Genomic DNA, 25134 nt, shown 5'->3' with positions numbered 1-25134 from the left:
ACGATATTGTGGCTAACAATAGCTAGGTGGCTAACGCTAATGTTAGCTAGGTGGCTAACATTAGCTAGGCTAGGGGTTAGGGTTAAGGTTATGAGTTAGGTTGAAGGGTTAAGGTTAGAGTTAGCTAACATGCAAAGTAGCTAAAAAGTAGTAAGTAGTTGCAAAGTTACTAATTAGATAAAATGCAACCTTTGGGTAGCTAGATGTTTGCGTTATTCGCCCACCCCGACCAATCACCCAACTTTAGTTTTTGGCCACTAATTTAAGTGTCCCGGATTCTATGTAACCATACCAAACTTAACTTATCATTCTAATTTAAGTGTCTCGGATATATGTTTACTATGTTATGTAGTTTAGTGAGTTACAACTGTGGTGTTTGTCCGTTTACAGTTGAGTAAACTGCAGCCTTGTATGCACTTAGCAGATCATTGACACCGGAGGAGAAACCAAGCCTCCAAACAAGTGAGTCAACTAATCACATCTACACTCTCTCCAACAAATATATGGATTTGGAGGTAAAGAGTTAAGACTGCTTCCTATCCTTCAGGTGATCATAAATCACCCAAGAAGGGAGATTTCCTCTGCCGTATTTGGAGGGCAGTGAAGCGAGTTAACCTATGGCTGCTGTAGACGTATCAGGAGCTAGGACTGAAATACAGTCATTGTTGGCCCAGTCTTACATTTTTTGAAACAGCCAAATCAAATATTTGTTATACTTGAATCTATATTTTGTCATTTAAAGCATTGTTTACATGAATAAAATAGTTTATTCATTCCATTTACTGTGTTTTTCAAATTTTCTAACAGTGTGTTAGAAAATATTATGCTACAGTGAGGGAAAAAAAGTATTTGATCCCCTGCCGATTTTGTACGTTTGCCCACTGACAAAGAAATGATCAGTCTATAATTGTAATGGTAGGCTTATTTGTACAGTGAGAGACAGAATTTTTTTTTTTAATCCAGAAAAATGCATGTCAAAAATGTTTAAAATGATTTGCATTTTAATGATGGAAATAAGTATTTGACCCCTCTGCAAAACATGACTTAGTTGCAAAACCCTTGTTGGCAATCAGAGGACAGACGTTTCTTGTAGTTGGCCACCAGGTTTGCACACATCTCAGGAGGGATTTTGTCCCACTCCTCTTTGCAGATCTTCTCCAAGTCATTAAGGTTTCGAGGCAGACATTTGGCAACTCGAACCTTCAGCTCCCTCCACAGAATTTGTATGGGATTAAGGTCTGGAGACTGGCTAGGCCACTCCAGGACCTTAATGTGCTTCTTCTTGAGCCACTCCTTTGTTGCCTTGGCCGTGTGTTTTGGGTCATTGTCATGCTGGAATACCCATCCACGACCCATTTCCAATGTCCTGGCTGAGGGAAGGATGTTCTCACCCAAGATTTGACGGTACATGGCCCCGTCCATCGGCCCTTTGATGCAGTGAAGTTGTCCTGTCCCCTTAGCAGAAAAACACCCCCAAAGCATAATGTTTCCACCTCCATGTTTGACGGTGGGGATGGTGTTCTTGGGGTCATAGGCAGCATTTCTCCTCCTCCAAACACGGCGAGTTGAGTTGATGCCAAAGAGCTCCATTTTGGTCTCCTCTGACCACAACACTTTCACCCAGTTGTCCTCTGAATCATTCAGATGTTCATTGGCAAACTTCAGACGGGCATGTATATGTGCTTTCTTGAGCAGGGAGACCTTGCGGGCGCTGCATGATTTCAGTCCTTCACGGCGTAGTGTTACCAATTGTTTTCTTGGTGACTATGGTCCCAGCCGCCTTGAGATCATTGACAAGATCCTCCCGTGTAGTTCTGGGCCGATTCCGCACCGTTCTCATGATCATTGCAACTGCACGAGGTGAAATCTTGCATGGAGCCCCAGGCCGAGGGAGATTGACAGTTCTTTTGTGTTTCTTCCATTTGTGAATAATCACACCAACTGTTGTCACCTTCTCACCAAGCTGCTTGGCGATGGTTGTGTAGCCCATTCCAGCCTTGTGTAGGTCTACAATCTTGTCTCCGACATCCTTGGAGAGCTCTTTGGTCTTGGCCATGGTGGAGAGTTTGGAATCTGATTGATTGCTTCTGTGGACAGGTGTCTTTTATACAGGTAACAAACAGATTAGGAGCACTCCCTTTAAGAGTGTGCTCCTAATCTCAGCTCTTTACCTGTATAAAAGACACCTGGGAACCAGAAATCTTTCTGATTGAGAGGGGGTCAAATAATTATTTCCCCTCGTTAAAATGCAAATCAATTTATAACATTTTTGACATGCGTTTTTCTGGATTTCTTTGTTGTTATTCTGTCTCTCACTGTTCAAATAAACCTACCATTAAAATTATAGACTGATAATTTCTTTGTCAGTGGGCAAACATACAAAATCAGCAGGGTATCAAATACTTTTTTCCCTCACTGTAAGTGGAAAACCCCCATACAGTTAGTTACAGAAATGGGACTTAACATCACACTTGGTAAAGAATGACTTGAACATTTTTGCACTAGCAGTTTAATTTAAACACAGAAACGTTTATTAAAGGGATAGGTATACATCAACCAACAGAAAGCAGAAACAGAAATAACAGCATCAGAGTGCATTCAAGTAAATCAATTTGAATTGAGACTCAGCCAGACTACACCAAATAATACACAGAAAAATAATACATAGTACTGTATAATCTAACACTATGATTTCATTTGCAAAGCTCAAATAAAAATCCTAAGGTAAAAAGTTAGTTTTGTCGAAACCAGAGATACATAAGCGATTCTCGCATCATGTTCGTCTCAGTGATCCTTGCTTCATAAAGGGTCAACATTTCAGCTCCTCACGCATCACTTGATTTTGAACACGGTTGTCAACAAGTGAAACTTGTCACTTGGTATATGGTATTTTCGAGATGAAATTATTAAAAATGATTACAAATCAATCACATAAGCATAATAAATGTATGTCACAAGAGTTCTTCACTATTTATGTCGGTTGAAGTGAAATTGCAGAGCACTGTTGCATACAACAGCCAAATGACCCTGGACTTGAGAACTAGTCAGATAAGAACTCTCTCCTGTTAGACAATGTTTCATAAACTGACTATTTGTCAGTTATTAGGACATCCGGCTAGTCCTTATCATTAGGACAGTATGAATGAATAAAAAATATGGAAGATTCATTTAACTAAAACTGAATTTGATAGAGGCATTGTAATCAATGCAGTGCATGTAAAGGAATTCTGGGAGATTGAGTCATTTTACTTCATGGCATGCTTTTGGTAGTGCTATACAGACAATACCCAAGGGAAAAAATTGAAAAATGTACTGTACTTTCAAAAACAATGGTATGTACAAAACAAGTGAATTCAAAGTACTTTGTTAACTCACAATGGAAGTAACTTTAAAATGTTGACACGTCAAGCAGTTTTGGTACCCCCCCCCCCCAATAAGTACAAATCTTTATAAGAAACCACTAGATTTATGCACATCTTTGTGCACAGCGATTATATTGCAGAATCAGAACACTGTTGGACAGCTTCCAAAGAGGAAGAGAGCAGACGGACATAATCCTACAAGTGATGAATATGTACAGTAGCAGATGAGTCACAAGGCACTGTCACTTGACCAGTAACCAACGTTACGACGCCAATACCCCGCCAACAATGTTCTTCTCACGCATATGTCCTTGCTTGTAATGCCCAACAGCTTTAAGTAGTGCAAAGATGAAAGCGCTTTCTCACAGTTGCATTAGCTAACATATACACAAATAAAATAGTATCTGTTTCACACAGCTAAAATGGTAGGACAGAGAAAAGCCTGAAAACCTCAGCAAAAACTAAAATTGTATGCACAGATGTGGTCTGTATTCAATGGACTCGGTGTCCCATGTTACTCAACTGAAAAACAACTCTCCCTTATGGAGAGTTGGTTGGCTGTGTAAGTTTCTTCTTTCTGCAAAAAACTGACAATAGTGACCATGTGATGGTGACATGAAAACAGGCAGATATGGATGCAGAGAACAGAGAAGGACAACATGGTGATTAGGAACATTAAGAGAAAACAGGATTCACGACACAAAAAATGATACCAGTAACAATAAACTATCAGCCAACTACAATATTTAAAAAATAATTTCAATAAACGTATTTCCACATAATTAGGACCAGAGTTGGAGAAATGTCAACTCCACTATTGTCATTTGAGTCCGATAAGACTCCTTTAATGCAAAACATTTCAGTGTTATTACCCTATAACCATGTGAGACTCAATCAAAATCAGTGCCACATTGGATAATCGCTCTTCTGGTTACACATACCTTTCTGTATCTACGTGTTGGTGAAGATAACTACATTTCTGTACTGTACATGCATACATGTACTATACAGAAAATACAATAAATGTCTGCCTTAGGAGGTTTAGTCAGTCAAAGTAATCATCTTTTCAATTCAATCACATTTCAGCTCTGTTTCAAAGGGAGAGAGATAGAAAAATGTACAGCTGGTAATAAACATCTATGTGGGTATCATGTTTCCAGTAGGAAACGTGACAATGTGTTGGCCCAGTGCAGTCAAACACTTGATTTCCTGTGATATATATATATATATATATCTAGACTGAGGTTGGAATAAGGCTGTAAAATTGTTAAAATTACAATAATGCCCTTTTAGTGTAAGAGCTGTTTGAAAAGACTGCCTGAAGTTTCAGCCTGTTTTGGTGGGATGGAGTTTTGGCCTGCCTGATGACATCACCAGACGGTAAGTTAGTCAATAGACCAATAAGAAAGAGTTCCAAACCTTTCTGCCAATAACAGCTAGTTTTCAGTTTTCCCCTCCCCACTCAGATCACTCCCTGACAGTCCTAGCAAAATTCTTGCTTGAGAAATTGCTCTTTGCTAAGAAGCTGTTTGCTTTCAATTAAAATAGTTTAAAAAAAAAGAAACAAATCACAGTAAGGTACATAATTGTTACCCAGAAATGATTAGATAGAGATAAACGGCTGCATTGGACCTTTAAAGGGAACATTTTGCGGTTGGGACTTTCTATTGTAGAGGCCATTTCTCCCTGTTCCCCTGGCTGGAATGTAATTGTTTGAGAAGCGTGTAGCGATGTCAATGCAGAAAACAAATAAAAATCTCAATCACAACTATACCCTTCCCTACACAATCATTTGGCACAATAATATAAACATAAATCAAGCTACTGATAAACCACCAAGAAAATGTCTATTCTAGTGGAGTGGGTATGAAATCAGACTTCTGTAGAAAACAAATACATCTCTAGCAGAGTTTAAGTGCTGTACTTTCAATTAGTCATTCATGGCCAGTGGGATCCTGCATGTTGGTTTCTTAGAGGTGTATATTTACAGAACTGATGGTGAAACTAAACACACAAAACAGCAAGTGAAACAGGGGAACATTTACTGAAGATGATGACGGAATAGAGGTTGATTTGAAAACAAAAACAGTGTCTCTAAAAAATAAAATATAGATTTCATTATCTTCTGGTCATCCAGGCCTTCTCCAAGTCAAGGAGTGCAGAGTTGTGGTCCGTTCATGCAAGCTAATACCTGTGAATACCAAAAATTAACATAAACCTAGCAGTCAAATGTTTGTACTGAATAGCATACCAACCTTTACTTAGCTCGATTGGACCAATGAGAACATGTATGTTGTGGCTGTGGGGATCCATTGCAGATAAATCATACATAAATCTGACATTTGTGTGTCATTTAAAGGGATCTTAGATGGATGATTGTACCTGTAGTAGTTGGGTTTGAATGGGCCATTCTTGTTGAGGCCCAGGTACTTGGCCTGCTCATCTGAAAGCTCAGTCAGGTGGGCATCAAAGGTGGGCAGGTGCAGGCTGGCAACATACTCATCTGAGACAATCACAACACACATACAATTATAGAAGTGATAAACAATGTTATATTTCATTGAATGTAACGATTTGTGTCAACGTAACGGAATGCCTCATTCATGTCATCAGAGGGCATAAGTAGGGCTTCAGAAACCAGTCGACGTGGTTTGAACAGCTTGTCCAAAACAAGCACTTGTGAAACAGTATCATTATGTCCACACTCTCAGAGGGAGTGATTAAACAACTAGAGCAGGAATTGCTGCGTGCTGTCAAATCAAATTTTATTGGTCACATACACATGGTAAGCAGATGTTAATGCAAGTGTAGCGAAATGCTTGTGCTTCTAGTTCTGACCATGCAGTAATATCTAACAAGTAATCTAACAATTTCACAACAACTACCTTATACACACAAGTGTAAGGAATGAATAAGAATATGTACATATAAATATATGGATGAGCGATGGCCGAACGGCATAGGCAAGATGCAGTAGAGTACAGTATATGCATATGAGATGATTAGTGTAGGGTATGTAAACATTATATAAAGTGGCATTGTTTAAAGTGGCTAGTGTTACATTTATTATTAAAGTGGCTAGAGATTCGAGTCAGTATGTTGGCAGCAGCCACTCAATGTTAGTGATGGCTGTTTAACAGTCTGATGGCCTTGAGATAGAAGCTGTTTTTCAGTCTCTCGGTCCCAGCTTTGATGCACCTGTACTGACCTCGCCTTCTGGATGTTAGCGGGGTGAACAGGCAGTGGCTCAGGTGGTTGTTGTCCTTGATGTTTTTGGCCTTCGTGTGACATCAGGTGGTGTAGGTGTCTTGGAGGGCAGGTAGTTTGCCCCCGGTGATGCGTTGTGCAGACCCCACTACCCTCTGGAGAGCCTTGCGGTTGTGGGCGGAGCAGTTGTCGTACCAGGCGGTGATACAGCCCGACAGGATGCTCTCGATTGTGCATCTGTAAAAGTTTGTGAGTGTTTTTGGTGACAAGACAAATTTCTTCAGCCTCCTGAGGTTGAAGAGGCGCTGTTGCGCCTTCTTCACCACACTGTCTGTGTGGGTGGACCATTTCAGTTTGTCCGTGATGTGTACGCAGAGGAACGTAAAACTTTCCACCACTGTCCTGTCGATGTGGATAGGGGGGTGCTCCCTCTGCTGTTTCCTGAAGTCCACGATCATCTCCTTTGTTTTGTTGACATTGAGTGTGAGGTTATTTTCCTGACACCACACTCCAAGGGCCCTCACCTCCTCCTTGTAGGCTGTCTCGTCGTTGTCGGTAATCAAGCCTACCACTGTAGTGTTGTCTGCAAACTTGATGATTGAGTTGGAGGCATGCATGGTCACGCAGTCATGGGTGGACAGGGAGTACAGGAGAGGGCTGAGAACGCATCCTTGTGGGGCCCCAGTGTTGAGGATCAGCGGGGTGGAGATGTTGTTCCCTACCCTCACCACCTGGGGGCGGCCAGTCAGAAAGTCCAGGACCCAGTTGCACAGGGCGGGGTCGATACCTAGGGTCTCGAGCTTAATGACGAGTTTGGAGGGTACTATGTTGTTAAATGCTGAGCTGTAGTCAATGAACAGCATTCTTACATAGGTATTCCTCTTGTCCAGATGGGTTAGGGCAGTGTGCATTATGTAGTGTGATTGTGTCGTCTGTGGACCTATTGGGGCGGTAAGCAAATTGGAGTGGGTCTAGGGTATCAGGTAGGGTGGAGGTGATATGGTCCTTGACAAGTCTCTCAAAGCACTTCATGATGACGGAAGTAAGTGTTACGGGGCGATAGTCATTTAGCTCAGTTACCTTAGCTTTCTTGGGAACAGGAACAATGGTGGCCCTCTTGAAGCATGTGGGAACAGCAGACTGGGATAGGGATTGATTGAATATGTCCGTAAACACACCAGCCAGCTGGTCTGCGCATGCTCTGAGCACACGGCTGGGGATGCCGTCTGGGCTGGCAGCCTTGCAAGGGTTAACACGTTTAAATGTTTTACTCACGTTGACTGCGGTGAAGGAGAGTCCGCAGGTTTTGGTAGCGGGCCATGTCGGTGGCACTGTATTGGCCTCTCAGCGAGCGAGGAAGTTGTTTAGTTTGTCTGGGAGCAAGACATTGGGATCCGCGACGGGCTGGTTTTCTTTTTGTAGTCCGTGATTGACTGTAGACCCTGCCACATACCTCTCGTGTCTGAGCCGTTGAATTGCGACTCTACTTTATCTCCATACTGACGCGTAGCTTGTTTGATTGCCTTGCGGAGGGAATAGCTACACTGTTTGTATTCGGTCATGTTTCCGGTCGCCTTGCCCTGATTAAAAGCAGTGGTTCGCGCTTTCAGTTTTGTGCGAATCCTGCCATCAATCCACGGTTTCTGGTTGGGGAAGGTTTTAACAGTCGCTGTTGGTACATCACCACCGATGCACTTGCTAATAAACTCGCTCACTGAATCAGTGTATACATCAATGTTGTTGTTCGATGCTATCCGGAACATATCCCAGTCCACGTGATCGAAGCAATCTTGAAGCGTGGAATTGTGTTGCTAGCTAGACCATAACATAATAATTATAACAACTACCACAACAGCCACTATTTCTCTGTATTCTCATGTAACGCTCCAAACACATGAGGATATAATAAAGACTCACCCATCTTCTTGGGCAGCAAGTAGACATCCTGTTTGTAGCGGCCCTCTGGAGCATTGTACAGCTCAATAAGGGCCAGAGCCTGTAGGAGAAATGAAGCACCATACACAATCATCGGTATACACACACAATCTCAGGAAGAGACACATATCAATAATCACATTATACAATGTACTCGTGTGAACACATAGAGCCCCCTTACATTCAAACAACATTTTATAAATACCCACACCGTTCCTGGAACCGTTGAATAACCACTGAACCTTTTTAGAAATGCCATGACAGCAGTCTAAATATACAGCTGTGCATGTAAATGTACTTTTCTTAATGTGCCAAATGAAAGGTGTTATTCGATGCACAAATTGTCACTGAATGAAATATGCACTAGGGGAGATGGCTACACTATGCCATTGCTTCCCCTGTCCTAGCTTGGTGTTCTACACAGTGCTCTGAGAGTCTATCTAATCTACATGAGACATGCTCAGTTCAGATCAGATAAGCCCTCCTTAGCCATTCCCCCCCCCGGAGGTTTATTATTAGAGTTGACACTGAGGTCAAGGCACACTCTTATCATCTACCATGGTGGCCTAATTCTGGGAGGGAATAGACCACATAATAACCCATAGACTCTATCTGGTAGCTAGTGTGGGGTTGGAAGAGGCAGTGAGGGTCTGTATTACCTGCTGCTTTCTGCAGCACTACTCTGTCTGGTTGTTAGCTACTGTGGGGAGTGTCTTTTACCTGGGTCGTGGCTGTGATTGACAGGACGAAGGTGGGAACTGTGGAGCAGCTGAGGTTCAGTAGACGACCCTGAGGAAGACACACAAACATGTAATTTGCTATGTGGGAGTATATGTGCATGCGTGTGTGTATGTGTAACTTCCCACCTCGGCCAGCAGGATGACCCTCTTTCCGTCAGGCCAGATGACGTGGTCCACCTGAGAGCGCACTCTCTCCCAGGTCAGTTCTGGGGTCCGCAGGCTCGCCTGGTTAGCAGGTCACACACACAAGGGTCATGGAAACACACTACGCACTCTCACTCACACTACTAAAAGTCTAAATATGCAGTACATTTTAAATCATCATCACAAACTTCATATTCCAAGAAACTTCAAAGATACCCTCCCTTGATTTTTACGTTTTACTGTAGCAACAAATTGGTTTGTCAAAGTTCCTCACCACGTCAATCTCAGTGTTGGAGTGTCCCATGTTGCACACGATGGAGCCGTTCTTCATGCGGTCCAGCTGGTCCCTGGTCACCACGTTCTTATTCCCTAGGACACCAGAGAAGAACACCAGTCTAAAACCTCCATATAGGGCTTAGCACAAACCCTCAGGGTGATTAGGTGAAATCATATATAATTGTCCAAAATAATATCACTATTGATTACATAAACACAGTAGTTTGATGTTGTTTACCAGTGCATGTGATGATGACGTCCACCTGGCGGATGACCTCGTTCAGCTTGACCACCCTGAAGCCGTCCATGCTGTTAAGACACACATGGGGAAAGAGCGGTTAGTCAGAACCGAGGGGGAGAGACAAGTGCTCTGCCTACCGTAAAGTGCCATTCAAATAATAAGGCTTATTGTTATATTCAAACGTTTATTAATAAATTGCTGTCCGGTTTCTATCGTTTTATCCTGAATTATAAAAGCCAGCTCAGGTTTTCCATTTATATTTTGCTGGAGTATTTTATGTTTCAAAGGTTTCTCTCAGAGCAGGACAGGGCCACGTTATTGTGTCATTTCTCTGGGTCAGCAGTGCTTAACATTTGGTACTTCCTGCTTCCTACTTGCTGTCCCTCACCAGGCCTGCAGGGCGCAGATGGGATCAATCTCTGTGACGTAGACGATGGATCCCATGGCTTTCAGTGCGGCAGTGCAACCTTTCCCAACCTGCAGGGAGAGCACATTGCATTAGCATTACATAATATGACCACATCACATTGACCTTGATAAACAGAAAAGGCCACAAATTACCCACTACAGAACATGCATACTGGTAAACCTTGACGTCCACATTAGACTCTTTAGAGGAGGATTACATTAGACTAAATACACAATAACTTAGCATGAGATGGCATTGAACTCTTATGTATATTGATGTACTAATATGTACTGTACAGGTGATAATCATTACACTGAGTGCACATATTCTCATTATAGCAGGTTTAGCATAGCCGGAAAAGACTGACTATTCAAACAGAACTAGATGTATATTATGAAACCTCCTTACCTCTCCATAACCACAGACAACAACCTGCTTTCCTCCAAACATCACATCTGTGGTCCTCTTCAGGCTGCAGACAGAAACATGGAGACAGAGACAGGGGAAACAATAGGATTCAGGATGTCAGCCTTTCTGTGGTGTGTTAAAACCCCAGGTTGAGTGAAATGGGCAGTAGCCGTCTATAAAAGCAACTTCCCAGGCCACTGGAGGCCACACAGGCCATGTTGTTACCCTGATTTATTGGCTTACACAGGCCAGAGATGCTTTGGTTGGGACACTGAAAATGCATCATATTTTGCCTTGGGGAAAAATTCAGCAGAACAGGACTTGAGTATATCAAATCAAATTGTATTTGTGGCAAATACAACAGGTGTAGACCTTATCGTAAAATGCTTACTTACAAGCCCTTAACCAACAACAGATCAAGAAATAGAGTTAAGAAAATATTTACTAAATACAAACATTTACTAAAGTAAAAAACATAAAAAGTAACAAAATTACATAACAAAAACGAGGCTATATACAGGGGGTACTGGTACCGAGTCAACATGTGGGGGTTCAGGTTAGTCGAGGTAGTTTGTACATGTAGGTAGTGGTAAAGTGACTATGCATAGATATTAAACAGCAAGTAGCAGTGTAAAAACAAAAGGGGGGGGTCAATGTAAATAGTCCGGGTGGTCATTTGATTAATTGTTCAGCAGTCTTATAGCTTGGGGGTAGAAGCTGTTAAGGAGCCTTTTGGACCTAGACTTGACACTCCGGTACCACTTGCCAGGCGGTAGCAGAGAAAATAGTCTATGACTAGGGTGGCTGGAATCTTTGACAATTTATGGGGCCTTCCTCTGACACCGCCGAGTATATAGGTCCTGGATTGCAGGAAGCTTGGCCTCAATGACGTATTGGGGCGTACGCACTACCCTCTGTAGCGCCCTACGGTCGGATGTCGAGCAGTTGCCATACCAGGCGGTGATGCAACCGGTCAGGATGCTCTCAATGGTGCAGCTGTAGAACTTTGAGGAAAAGGTGTTGTCGTGCCCTCGTCACGACTGTCTTGGTGTGTTAGGACCATGATAGTTCGTTGGTAATGTGGACCTGCCTTTCAAAGCACTTCATGGCTACTGACGTGAGTGCTACGGGGTGGTAGTCATTTAAGCAGGTTACCTTTGCATTCTTGGGCACAGGGACTATTGTGGTCTGTTTAAACATGTAGGTATTACAGACTCGGTAAGGGAGAGGTTGAAAATGTCAGTGAAGACACTTGCCAGTTGGTCCGCGCATGCTCTGAGTACATGCCCTGGTAATCAGTCTGGCCCGCGACATTGTGAATTTTGACCTTTTTAAAGGTCTTGCTCACATCGGCTACGGAGAGCGTGATCACACAGTCCTTCCAGAGTGCTCTCATGCATGCTTCAGTGTTGCTTGCATCAAAGCGAGCATAAAAAGGCATTTAGCTCGCCTGGTAGGCTCGCATCATTAGACAGCTCGTGGCTAGGTTTCCCTTTGAAGTCCGTAAATGTTTGCAAGCCCTGCCACATCTGACGAGCGTCAGAGCCCGTGTATTAGGATTCAATCTTTGTCCTGTATTGACACTTTGCCTGTCTGAGGGCATAACGGGATTTGTTCCGGATTAGTGTCCCGCTCCTTGAAAGCGGCAGCTTTAGCCTTTAGCTCGATGCGGATGTTGCCTGTAACCCATGGCTTCTGGTTGGGATATGTACGTACGGTCACTGTGGGGACGACGTCGTCGATGCACTTATTGATGAAGCCGGAGACTGAGGTGGTATACTTCTCAATGCCATTAGATGAATCACAGAGTATATTCCAGTTTATGCTAGCAAAACAGTCCTGTAGCGTAGCATCCGTGTCATCTGACCACTTCCGTATTGACCGAGTCACTGGTACTTCCTGCTTTAGTTTTTGCTTGTAAACAGCAATCAGGAGGATAGAATTATGGTCAAATTTGCCAAATGGAGAGTGAGGGAGAGCTTTGTATGCGTTTCTGTGTGTGGAGTAAAGGTGGTCTAGAATTTTTTCTCCTTTGGTTGCAGATGTGACATGCTGGTAGAAATGAGGTAAAACTGATTTAATTTTGCCTGCATTAAAGTCCCCGGCCACTAGGAGAGCCGCTTCTGGATGAGCATTTTCTTGGTTGCTTATGGCCTTATACAGCTCGTTGAGTGCAGTTTTAGTGCCAGCATCGGTTTGTGGTGGTAAATAGACAGCTACAAATAATATAGATAACTCTTGGTAGATAGTGTGGTCTACAGCAATACCTCGAAACGTCTTTAATATTAGACATGGCACACCAGCTGTTATTGAAAAATAGACACACACACCCCTGCCCCTCGTCTTATCAGACGTAACTTCTCTGTCCTGCCGATGCATGGAAAACCCAGCCAGCTAATTATTATCCGCGTCATCGTTCAGCCACGACTCGGTGAAACATAAAATATTACCGTTTTTGATGTCCCATTGGTAGGTTAGTCTTGACCGTAGATCATCAAGTTTGTTTTCCAGTGATTGCACGTTGGCCAATAGAACCGATGGTAGTGGCGATTTACTCACTCGTCTCTGAATCCTCATAAGGCACCCCGACCTTCTCCCTCTGTATCTCCGCGTTCTCTTCAGGTGAATGACGGGGATTTGGGCCTGCTCTCCGGAAAGCAGTATATCCTTGGTAACGGACTCATTAAACTTCTAGTTGGACTCACGAACTTCGTCCAGTTTGAGGTGAGTAATCGCTGTTCTGATGTCCAGAAGCTCTTTTCGGTCATAAGCCTCCGGCGCCATTATATTGTCTAGTGTATATGATTTTATGTATGTACAGTAAATCAAATCTAATTTTATTTGTCACATACACATGGTTAGCAGATGTTAATGCAAGTGTAGCGAAATGCTTGTGTTTCTAGTTCTGACCATGCAGTAATATCTAACAAGTAATCTAACAATTTCACAACAACTACCTTATACACAAAGGTGTAAAGGAATGAATAAGAATATGTTCATATAAATATATGGATGAACGATGGCCGAACGGTATAGGCAAGATGTAGTAGATGGCATAGAGTACAGTATATACGTATGATATGAGTAATGTAGGGTATGTAAACATTATATAAAGTGGCATTGTTTAAAGTGGCTCGTGATACATTACATCCATTTTTTTTATTATTAAAGTGGCTAGAGATTTGAGTCAGTATGTTGGCAGCAGCCACTCAATGTTAGTGATCGCTGTTTAACAGTCTGATTTCCTTGAGATAGAAGCTGTTTTTCAGTCTCTCGGTCCCAGCTTTGATGCACCTGTACTGACCTCGCCTTCTGGATGATAGCGGGGTGAACAGGCAGTGGCTCAGGTGGTTGTTGTCCTTGATGTTTTTGGCCTTCATGTGACATCAGGTGGTGTAGGTGTCTTGGAGGGCAGGTAGTTTGCCCCCTGTGATGCGTTGTGCAGACCCCACTACCCTCTGGAGAGCCTTGCGGTTGTGGGCGGAGCAGTTGTCGTACCAGGCGGTGATACAGCCCGACAGGATGCTCTCGATTGTGCATCTGTAAAAGTTTGTGAGTGTTTTTGGTGACAAGCCAAATTTCTTCAGCCTCCTGAGGTTGAAGAGACGCTGTTGCGCCTTCACCACGCTGTCTGTGTGGGTGGACCATTTCAGTTTGTCCGTGATGTGTACGCAGAGGAACGTAAAACTTTCCACCTTCTCCACTACTGTCCCGTCAATGTGGATATGGGGCTGCTCCCTCTGCTGTTTCCTGAAGTCCACGATCATCTCCTTTGTTTTGTTGACATTGAGTGTGAGGTTATTTTCCTGACACCACACTCCAAGGGCCCTCACCTCCTCCTTGTAGGCTGTCTCGTCGTTGTCGGTAATCAAGCCTACCACTGTAGTGTTGTCTGCAAACTTGATGATTGAGTTGGAGGCATGCATGGTCACGCAGTCATGGGTGGACAGGGAGTACAGGAGAGGGCTGAGAACGCATCCTTGTGGGGCCCCAGTGTTGAGGATCAGCGGGATGGAGATGATGTTTCCTACCCTCACCACCTGGGGGTGGCCAGTCAGAAAGTCCAGGACCCAGTTGCACAGGGCGGGGTCGATACCTAGGGTCTCGAGCTTAATGACGAGTTTGGAGGGTACTATGGTGTTAAATGCTGAGCTGTAGTCGATGAACAGCATTCTTACATAGGTATTCCTCTTGTCCAGATGGGTTATGGCAGTGTGATTGCGTCGTCTGTGGACCTATTGGGGCGGTAAGCAAATTAGAGTGGGTCTAGGGTGGAGGTGATATGGTCCTTGACTAGTCTCTCAAAGCACTTCATGATGACGGAAGTGAGTGCTACGGGGCGATAGTCATTTAGCTCAGTTACCTTCGCTTTCTTGGGAACAGGAACAATGGTGGCCCTGTTGAAGCATGTGGGAACAGCAGACTGGGATAGGGATTGATTGAATATGTCTGTAAACACACCAGCCAGCTGGTCTGCGCATGCTCTGAGGACGTGGCTAGGGATGCCGTCTGGGCCGACAGCCTTGCGAGGGTTAACATGTTTAACTCACGTTGGCTGCAGTGAAGGAGAGCCCGCAGGTTTTGGTAGCGGGCTGTGTCGGTGGCACTATATTTCCCTCAAAGCAAGCAAAGAAGTTGTTTAGTTTGTCTGGGAGCAAGACATCGTGGTTCGCGACGGGGCTGGTTAACTTTTTGTGGTCCGTGATTGACTGTAGACCCTGCCACATCCCTCTCGTGTCTTAGCCGTTGAATTGCGACTCTACTCTGTCTCTATACTGACGCTTAGCTTGTTTGATTGCCTTGCGGAGGGAATACCTACACTGTATTCGGTCATGTTTCCGGTCACCCGCCTTGCCCTGATTATGTACAGTATCTACAGTATTTACAAAATAAATCTAATTGATACATTGTTATGTAGTGCAAAGAACACTGTTGTAGTGACAACATTCACTTCACTTAAAGGTTCATTTAACACCTACCCATCCAGGATAGACTCTCTGCAGCAGTAGAGGTTGTCAAACTTCTGCTTTGTCACAGAGTCATTCACGTTCATGGCTGGCACACACAGCTTGCCTGCTTTGGACAACTGGTACAACCTGAAAGACAAAGAGGTGACTAAGTAACTTAGCTCAGAGTTGCCCGCTGGTCTTGCGTGTGTGACTGTGCTGTAATCAGAACTAAAATTACCTGTGGACCCCAGTCACACTCTCCTCCACAATGCCCCTGATCTTCTTGAAGACGTTGGGGTATTTCTTATACACCCAGTGGGTCAAGTCCCCTCCATCATCAAGGATCTACCACAGACACAGCAAGAAGGGACAACATTCTCAAACGGTGACAACAAACAGACATCAGTAACACAAAATGGTCTACAAGGACATTTGCCTTGTTGTTAAAGGAGGATAAATTATAGACTTATATGGGTACCATGTTAGGCTGCCAGCCCTCCATGTTGACGCACTTGTCGATACACCACCAGAAGTCATCCTCCGATTCCCCCTTCCAGGCAAAAACTGCCACACCTGCACAAATCACAAGGTAGTTAGGAGAATAGAGGGGTTTAGAAATTGCTATATTTCTCCAGATCAGACAGATATTACAAAACAGAGACAAATCAAAATCCCTTTTTAAACAACAGCACAGGGTCCTGAACCTTTAATATAAGCAAAATCATTGATTTGTGATGCAAAGACCCTTCATTCCAGAGAGCAGAACTGATCACCTTTGAACGCACGGTGCTCAACGTCCGTATAATCTGCTCTAAAGCCATATTAATATAATGGCCTGCAGCTTAACTCCAGATATCTGGACCTGCACAACAATCCAACCACAACACCACATAGCCAAGAACAGTGCTGTAGGCTCCTCCAGCAGGCAGAACACTTACACAACCCTGCTCACTAAAGACTTCAGCTCTCTAACATTAAAGCTAACTTCACACACTCATAATCATTCAGGAAACAGCTATCAATAGCAGCCATAACAATATTGACACGAGTACTGAATGATCATGTAGAATCGCTACTGTAGCTTATTAGGCTTAGTTACACAGTAGTCCTATACTGCTATGTGTCTTCATGACCAATTGTGGTGAACTGACCTAACATTTTACTTCCTTTCTGAGATGCTTATAACATCATAATGCAGGCTTTATAACACAGAGTCAAACCCTCTGTATGTCTGTTCTCTAAACCTAGAGGGGATAATAAGCTGGGTCTCTTGTCTCAAAAGCTGTTATCCTGTGATTTCTAGAAGAGGACCAGACATCAGGTGATAGCTGCAGCAGGACAGAAGGCCTCCTGGTCATTTCCACCCCAGAGAGAGTAGAGCAGACCAGACCAGACAGGCAGAAACGGAAGCTGCCAGAGGACACAGCCCTTTCATCTGTTAGCAGGGAGATTTCTCTCCATAAAAGACCTGGACCAACTGTTTATTAGAAAGAGATAATCTGACAGATGGAGCTTTACACAACTATGTGGGAAAGGGAGAGCTTATGTAAAACAAATAAAAAAATAGTGGTACACTAAAACACAATTCTGATTCCTGCTATTAGGTAGATTTTGAAGGCTCTATGGTTCCTCTGCCACGCTGCTCATCCTGTATGACCATACAGCTAGAAACACGCTATACAGCACCTGGGCTTACGATCTCTATCCCACTGACTTTTTCTTAGTTAACCTCATACCTAGTCCTCCAACCTCATCCCTGTAAGTATACACCTACGTACTACTATCTACTCCTTTCATCTGATCAAGTCTCCATCTCAGTAGGTTTCTGGCAGGCTTGCTGTATGGTATGAAGATTGCTGGCATAACTCACTCGTAGAAATGTCAACACTGCTGAGTGGGTTGTAAATGGTCAGAGGATACTGTGTGCGTAGGACAAGTTAATCAGCCCACAGCCTGTGTGCCAGTTCCTCTCCCAGCTTGAGTGGTGTGACTACTTTAATGCAGTCTGACTCTGTTGTGAACCTAACCGTCTAACAGGCCATGAACAAAGAGACCCCACTACGGAATCACATATACTTAACAATCACCCAGCAACCCAAGAGATATGCGTGTCTTGGTTCTGTAGTTCAATGACTAGAGGGCAAGCCTGATGTTCTGTGTTTTTCAGGACTTTATTGAGAACATATCGAAAAACGTCTCCTTGGTTTCAAAGGGCACAGGGAAGCAAATCACCCTCAACTCGTAGCACCCTTACAAGAAACACCCATTTAACAATCATGTAATTCATTACATATTAATACAAGTTAAAGTATGCATAGTACGCAGAAATAGTACTAATTAATATGAATGTGATGTACCACAACTTTCAAAAACCTCTTATGAAGTACAATCAGCCTCTCATTCTTTTCCATATAGAAGCTCATACTGTAACAAAGCAGTAATGTTGAAAGCTTTTACTTACCGATCTCTGAGAGGGCAGCTGCCACCTCGTTCTGTGTGGAGTAGATGTTACAGGCTGTCCAGCGACACTGGGCCCCCAGGGCCACCAGAGTCTCAATCAACACCTGAAGGCAAGAGAGAGAGGAGGGGGTTGAATGAGAGAGGAACAAGAAAAATACAACATATTACTTGTACATCTCTGTATGATAAATAGCCTTAGCTTTACAGTACACAAAAGAGAGCAGTAAAACTCAATATATTTTGTCTTCAGAAAATATTCACACAGAGTTCTTGTTTCACAAAGTGGGATTAAAATGGATTTAATTGTAATTTTTGGTCAGTGATGTACACACAATACTCCAATTTCAAAGTGGAAGAAAAATGTAACAATATTATTTTCATTCGTTTATGGTTATTGTTCTGCTGAAAGGTGGATTTGTCTCTCGGTGTCTGTTGGAAAGCAGACAAACAGGATTTCCTCTAAGATTTTACCTGTGCTTCGCTGGATCACATTTATTTTGTCCTAAATAACTCCCTAGTCCTTGCCGATGACAAGCATATCCATAGCATGATGCAGTCGCCACCATGCTTGAAAATATGAAGAGTGCTGGATTTGACTCAAACTTAACGCTTTGTATTCAGGACAAAAAGTGCATTTTTTGCCATATTTTGTGCACTATTACTTAAGTAGTGGCAGGTAGCCTAGTGGTTAGAGCGTTGGACTTGTAACCGAAAGGTTGCAAGATCGAATCCCCGAGCTAACAAGGTAAAAATATGTCATTCTGCCCCTGAACAAGGCAGTTCCTAGGCTGTCATTGAAAATAATAATTTGTTATTAACTGACTTGCCTAGTTAAATAAAGGTAAAATAAAAAAATAATTTTATAAAGTGCCTTATTGCAAACATGATGCATGTTCTGGAATATTTATTTTCTGTACAGGCTTCCTTCTTTTCACTGTCATTTAGGTTAGCATTGTGGAGTAACTACATCCTCAGTTCTCTATCACAGCTATTAAACGCTTTTAATCACAATTGGCCTCATGGTGTAATCACATGTGGTTTCCTTCCTCTCCGGCAACTGAGTAATGAACGACACTGGTATCTTTGTAGTGATTGGGTATATTGACACACCATCCAAAGCGTAATTGAGAACTTCAACATGCTCAAAGGGATATTCAGTGTCTTTTATTAATTTTTTTATCTAGCAACAGGTGCCCTTCTTTGCGAGGCATTGGAAAACCTCCCTGTGCTTGAAATGCACTTTTCGACTAAGGGACCTTATAGAAAATTGTATGTGTGGGTACAGAGATGGGGTAGCCATTCAAAAATAATGTTATTATTAAAAAATCATGCATCTTATTTTGTGACCTAGTAAGCTAATTTTTACACCTGAACTTATTTAGGTTTGAATACTTACCGATTTAAGACATTTCAGCTTTTCCTATTATATGAATAAAAAAAATGTGTATATTGGGTGTAGATCAGCGACACAAAATCTCAAGTTAATCCATTTTAAATTCAGGCTGTAAGAGGTGTGAATACTTTCTAAAAGGCACTGTAAATATATAAAAGCTTATTCACAGCATCAATATACAGTGAGGAAAAAAAGTATTTGATCCCCTGCTGATTTTGTACGTTTGCCCACTGACAAAGAAATTATCAGTCTATAATTTTAATGGTAGATTTATTTAAACAGTGAGAGACAGAATAACAAAAAAATCCAGAAAGACGCATGTCAAAAATGTTATAAATTGATTTGCATTTTAATGAGGGAAGTAAGTATTTGACCCCTCTGCAAAACATGACTTAGTACTTGGTTGCAAAACACTTGTTGGCAATCACAGAGGTCAGACGTTTCTTGTAGTTGGCCACCAGGTTTGCACACATCTCAGGAGGGATTTTGTCCTACTCCTCTTTGCAGATCTTCTCCAAGTCATTAAGGTTGAGGCAGACGTTTGGCAACTCGAACCTTCAGCTCCCTCCACAGATTTTGTATGGGATTAAGGTCTGGAGACTGGCTAGGCCACTCCAGGACCTTAATGTGCTTCTTCTTGAGCCACTCCTTTGTTGCCTTGGCCGTGTGTTTTGGGTCATTGTCATGCTGGAATACCCATCCACGACCCATTTTCAATGCCCTGGCTGAGGGAAGGAGGTTCTCACCCAAGATTTGACGGTACATGGCCCTGTCCATCGTTCCTTTGATGCAGTGAAGTTGTCCTGTCCCCTTAGCAGAAAAACACCCCCAAAGCATAATGTTTCCACCTCCATGTTTGACGGTGGGGATGGTGTTCTTGGGGTCATAGGCAGCATTCCTCCTCCTCCAAACACGGCGAGTTGAGTTGATGCCAAAGAGCTCCATTTTGGTCTCATCTGACCACAACATTTTCACCCAGTTGTCCTCTGAATCATTCAAATGTTCATTGGCAAACTTCAGACGGGCATGTATATGTGCTTTCTTGAGCAGGGGAACCTTGCGGGGGCTGCAGGATTTCAGTCCTTCACGGCGTAGTGCGTTACCAATTGTTTTCTTGGTGACTATGGTCCCAGCCGCCTTGAGATCATTGACAAGATCCTCCCGTGTAGTTCTGGGCTGATTCCTCACCGTTCTCATGATCAATGCAACTCCACGAGGTGAGATCTTGCATGGAGCCCCAGGCCGAGGGAGATTGACAGTTCTTTTGTGTTTTTTCCATTTGTGAATAATCGCACCAACTGTTGTCACCTTCTCACCAAGCTGCTTGACGATGGTCTTGTAGCCCATTCCAGCATTGTGTAGGTCTACAATCTTGTCCCTGACATCCTTGGAGAGCTCTTTGGTCTTGGCCATGGTGGAGAGTTTGGAACATGATTGATTGATTGCTTCTGTGGACAGGTGTCTTTTATACAGGTAAGAAGCTGAGATTAGGAGCACTCCCTTTAAGAGTGTGCTCCTAATCTCAGCTCGTTACCTGTATAAAAGACACCTGGGAGCCAGAAATCTTTCTGATTGAGAGGGGGTCAAATATTTATTTCCCTCATTAAAATGCAAATCAATTTATAACATTTTTGACATGCGTTTTTCTGGATTTGTTTGTTGTTCTTCTGTCTCTCACTGTTAAAATGAACTTACCACTAAAATTATAGACTGATAATTTCTTTGTCAGTGGGCAAACGTACAAAATCAGCAGGGGATCAAATACTTTTTCCCCTCATTGTATGTTAGAAGATAAAGCAGATTGTGTTAATTTCACCTGTCACATTATTTACATGATGAAGTTTTCTGTAGTTCCCCAGAACAGTTGAGCCAGTCATGTTGTTGTTTGTAAATAGCACAACTGGGGAAAGTGGGAGCAGGTGAGTCCAGCTGTGTATTGACAGCGGTTGTGTTTTATATGGAAAGTTAGTGTTTCTTTGCTTCAATAGAGTGATCAGGGACGTGCAACTATAGTTTTCTTTCACAGAAAATATATTAGTGAAACACATTCGGCAGAAAATAGATACATTTTCATCAGATGACAACAGAAGTGAAACGCTATTTGACTGGCAGCCACACAAGTAGGCCAAATGAGCTTTCAATGAAAAAGCAAGGTATTTTCTCATCATAGAAATAATGTAGCCAGATACATTTCTTATTGTTTTTAAAGTTCATCTTGCATTTTACCAGAGAAAAGGATTGTGGCTACACTGAGAAAAGTACCAGAGAAAAGTAGCTTCTTCATATCAGTCAGAGCGCTGTCTGCTGATAGAATGCCAGTTTGTGAATTCTCATCCGAGTGGAGAACTGCAACTGAAGCACAAGATTTGTCTGATGCCAAGCAGAAATTACAATAAGAAGCATTTTAGGTTTGCGCTTACAAAACACAGCAAGATATTGCTTATGCATTTACTTTTTTCCCCCCTGCGTAGAAAACTAAGAATTCTGCATTAACCCGACCCCTAAGTTTAAATTGCTAGCTATCTAAGTAAGTGGCTGAATTAATAAGGTGATGGGGCATCATTGTGTTGGCTTTCTGCCGTGTTTGAGAAGTCAAAGCCCTTCCGACGAACCATTGTGATTTCCTTGCGTTTTTTCTCCTCTCCATTCTCTGCCCATCTGCTTCTACCCCAACTGCTCCTTACCAATCTTCTCAGAGCACGCAGGCCCATTGCCCCAGACTCCACACAGACAGTGTATATACATTCGGCTCCAGTGCCAGTACTGTTCATTTGATCAATCTTTCTTTCAAATTCTCATAAAATGTCCAAACACACCAAAAATGACATTTGGTAGCTCCTACCTATATATGTATAATTTTAGGAGCTGGATTGCCTGTCTTTGCAATTATTTTTTCTCTCCTTTGCGCTCGTTAGTTAATTTTGTTAGCATTCTGGTAATATAATTTTTCCGCCCTTGTGTACTAAGCTAGTAATACCGTAAATCCCGGGATGAGAGAAGAACGGTACGAAGATGTGAAAATCTGTATACCGCACAACCTTATTCTGTAGTAGCGATACTGTGGGGAAGGGTCTTGGCATTGATATTTGGGTATGTCAGAGGGAGAGATGTTTCATTGCAGCAAAGCTTGGGTATTGGAGACAGTGTAAATTAGTGTAAACAACAGGGCCAACTTGGTTACTGCAAAAGTCTGTGTACGCTGTGACCTTCAAATCCTACTTTGTAAGGAGAAAAATGTCCTCCTGTAGCCTTGGCAGAGATATTAGGATAGGTAAGAAGACAGAGTTTTCTTACTGCAGTCTGGGCAGTGATGTGAGTGCAGCCAACAATTTTTGCCCCAGCAAGTGGCTTCTCTCCCTGGGCTCTCTTCCTGAGGGAGATTAATGCTGACATATCTGTGGGGAAAGAGAGAAGTGGGGTGATAGAGAGTGAAGGAGATAGAGAAACAGGGAAAGAAAGAGATTCCAAACGTGTTAGCTACATTCAGAGAGTAGACAAACAGAAAAGTGGTCTGAATATAAAGCCCTTCCAACTCTCCCATCTTCCACACAAATCTCTCTCAAAATTAAGGGACTCCTGCACCAAAACCTGAGCGCCGTAAAATTTAAATAACCGCAAATAAGCTATGACTTTGCAACCTGCCAATTCATATTGGACAAGGATGATCACTCCATATCAATCTCTGGAGTTGTTCTGACAGTGTTAAGGGTGTAGATTCAGCTGCCATGCTGCACACAACATTTAGGCCGAGGATAACACATCAAATCTAAGTTATTTGGGGAGTAATGTCTGAAATCAAACAATAATGATAAAATGAGAACTTTAGACAAAGAATTTGCTACATGGCAAAAACTGAAGGTTAGCTTCATCAAAGGTGTCAACTGGTGGTTAGGCCTAGGGCTGTTAAGGTGACCGTATTACCACAACACCGGCGGTCAGGAGTCATGACCTCAGTCAAATTCTACATGACCGTTTAGTCACGGTAACTAGGATTCTCCAAGCTCTGATGCTGCTAGTCATTAGTAGCCTACCAAACTTGCTAACTGCCTGGTACTCAGCACTCTATTGTCCCTGTAATCACTCTGACAACAAACATAATCGAAAATCAAACACTTCATGAAAGCCCATAAGCTCATGTTGCGCAACATTTCTATAGGCTATGCAATCGCGTGAGAAGACAGAGTTTTGATGGCCTCTATTAAAAATAGGAGGATCCGATTAGCTTTCTATAGGCCAGGCCTACTATATTTATTCGTCAACTTTCCTAATATTAAGCACATTGCTTCGCTTTACAACAGGAGTACAGCCTACCTGGCTGGCATGAAAGTGAACCATGGGAAAAGCGTCCTCCATTCGCTATTTTAGTGCATGAATAACATTTATTGTTTTTCCCCTGCCCCGAGACAGGTGCATGATAATGGTCCATTCTAAATCAAAACTAATTTCACACATATACACTATATATACACAAAAGTATGTGGACACCCCTTCAAACAAATGGATTTGGATATTTCAGCCACACCTGAAATGTATCATCACTTATGAATGATGCCCAGCATGCGCAGTAAGGCAATAATTTTTTGTGTGTGACTTTTTAAAATCATAGTCACACTTCTCATGTAGCCTAGCCCATAGGCCTATATGTTTTGATAAGGTTTGTAGCACAAATAAAATGGGCAAATAACTTTACAACCGGTGAAGAGCCTAACTGGCACACAAAGGCGGCGCGTGAGTTTCAAGTTTGGTGTAGATAATTTTCACCAGAGAAATGCACCTTTATAATAAAGCATTACTTGCATAATCGAATTTGCGGTTACTTTTGAGAACAGTGTTTTCCCGCTAATTGTGCGCATTGCTGCGTTTATAATCTGAAGAAATAACCTAATAGTTAATCAACATTTTAAGCTAAATGTTCTGATCTGTTGCATCAGCCTCATTGCTTTAAAACATTTTTTGATGCGAATGGTATTCATTTGGGATCTATCGCATCCAACAACTGTCCCAGAGTATATTTGGAATATTTATTTCTCGCACAGAAGGACAAGTTGACCAATAGAATAGGTCAACTTTTGTACTATGGGGGATAGTAGATAGGCTAGTGCTTTTGCTGTTCGTTAGGCCTACTCATCTTGTTGGCTGTCGAAAAGTAAATATGGACTGTTCTTCTAACATCTTCAATAGGTACCGCGGAATTCAATAAGAGGGACGCGCACAGTTGCGTCCCTGATGTGTCTGTCTTCACTTCTAGCCTACTTCAGTGTTGAGATGGCTGTGAGAAGGACCCGATCAAGTGACGGGCATTGGCTAATAAGAATTGAGGTATCTGAGAGAGCCATGTGAGTGAGAGGTGGCTGCCGGGAGAAGGGAATGATAATTATTGTATTCAGCCCAAGGGCACATCGGCCACTTTGGCCGCAAAATGCATGGATTTTTAGGGGGCATTACTGCCACACAAGGAGGATGCCGCTGGAATTTCGAGGCCTGAGGAGCATATTATCAAGTGCTTCTTAAATTGTGAATGAGAGACTGATGAAGTGTGTGCATACTGCAAAAGCAACAAAGCAGAGCTCATGCCTTCCATGACTTTTTTCAAGTCATCATTAGAGTCAC

The 25134-nt window shown here is 42.7% G+C and overlaps 1 protein-coding gene across 3 annotated transcripts in view; it reads right to left on the bottom strand.

Moving 5' to 3' along the window:
- Window positions 1-2508: 2508 nt before the first annotated feature.
- LOC106583082 (S-adenosylhomocysteine hydrolase-like protein 1) overlaps window positions 2509-25134 on the bottom strand; it is a 67268-nt gene continuing 44642 nt past the window's right edge. For all 3 annotated transcript variants that reach the window (XM_014166876.2, XM_045705440.1, XM_014166877.2), the window contains exons 4-17: window positions 22819-22919; window positions 18133-18235; window positions 16150-16244; window positions 15910-16016; window positions 15702-15818; window positions 10723-10786; window positions 10294-10382; window positions 9903-9973; window positions 9663-9757; window positions 9371-9469; window positions 9225-9293; window positions 8487-8565; window positions 5745-5865; window positions 2509-5553 (exon numbers count right to left, since the gene is read on the bottom strand). In XM_014166876.2, the coding sequence (XP_014022351.1) occupies window positions 5547-5553; window positions 5745-5865; window positions 8487-8565; window positions 9225-9293; window positions 9371-9469; window positions 9663-9757; window positions 9903-9973; window positions 10294-10382; window positions 10723-10786; window positions 15702-15818; window positions 15910-16016; window positions 16150-16244; window positions 18133-18235; window positions 22819-22919 (1217 nt within the window). In that variant the 3' untranslated portion in view covers window positions 2509-5546. The remainder of the gene's footprint in view (window positions 5554-5744; window positions 5866-8486; window positions 8566-9224; window positions 9294-9370; window positions 9470-9662; window positions 9758-9902; window positions 9974-10293; window positions 10383-10722; window positions 10787-15701; window positions 15819-15909; window positions 16017-16149; window positions 16245-18132; window positions 18236-22818; window positions 22920-25134) is intronic.

The sequence above is a fragment of the Salmo salar genome, chromosome ssa22, assembly GCF_905237065.1.
Source record: "Salmo salar chromosome ssa22, Ssal_v3.1, whole genome shotgun sequence".
Taxonomy (NCBI): domain Eukaryota; kingdom Metazoa; phylum Chordata; class Actinopteri; order Salmoniformes; family Salmonidae; genus Salmo; species Salmo salar.
The sequence above is the reverse complement of the archived record's forward strand: the minus strand, read 5'-3'. Positions and strand labels throughout refer to the sequence as shown.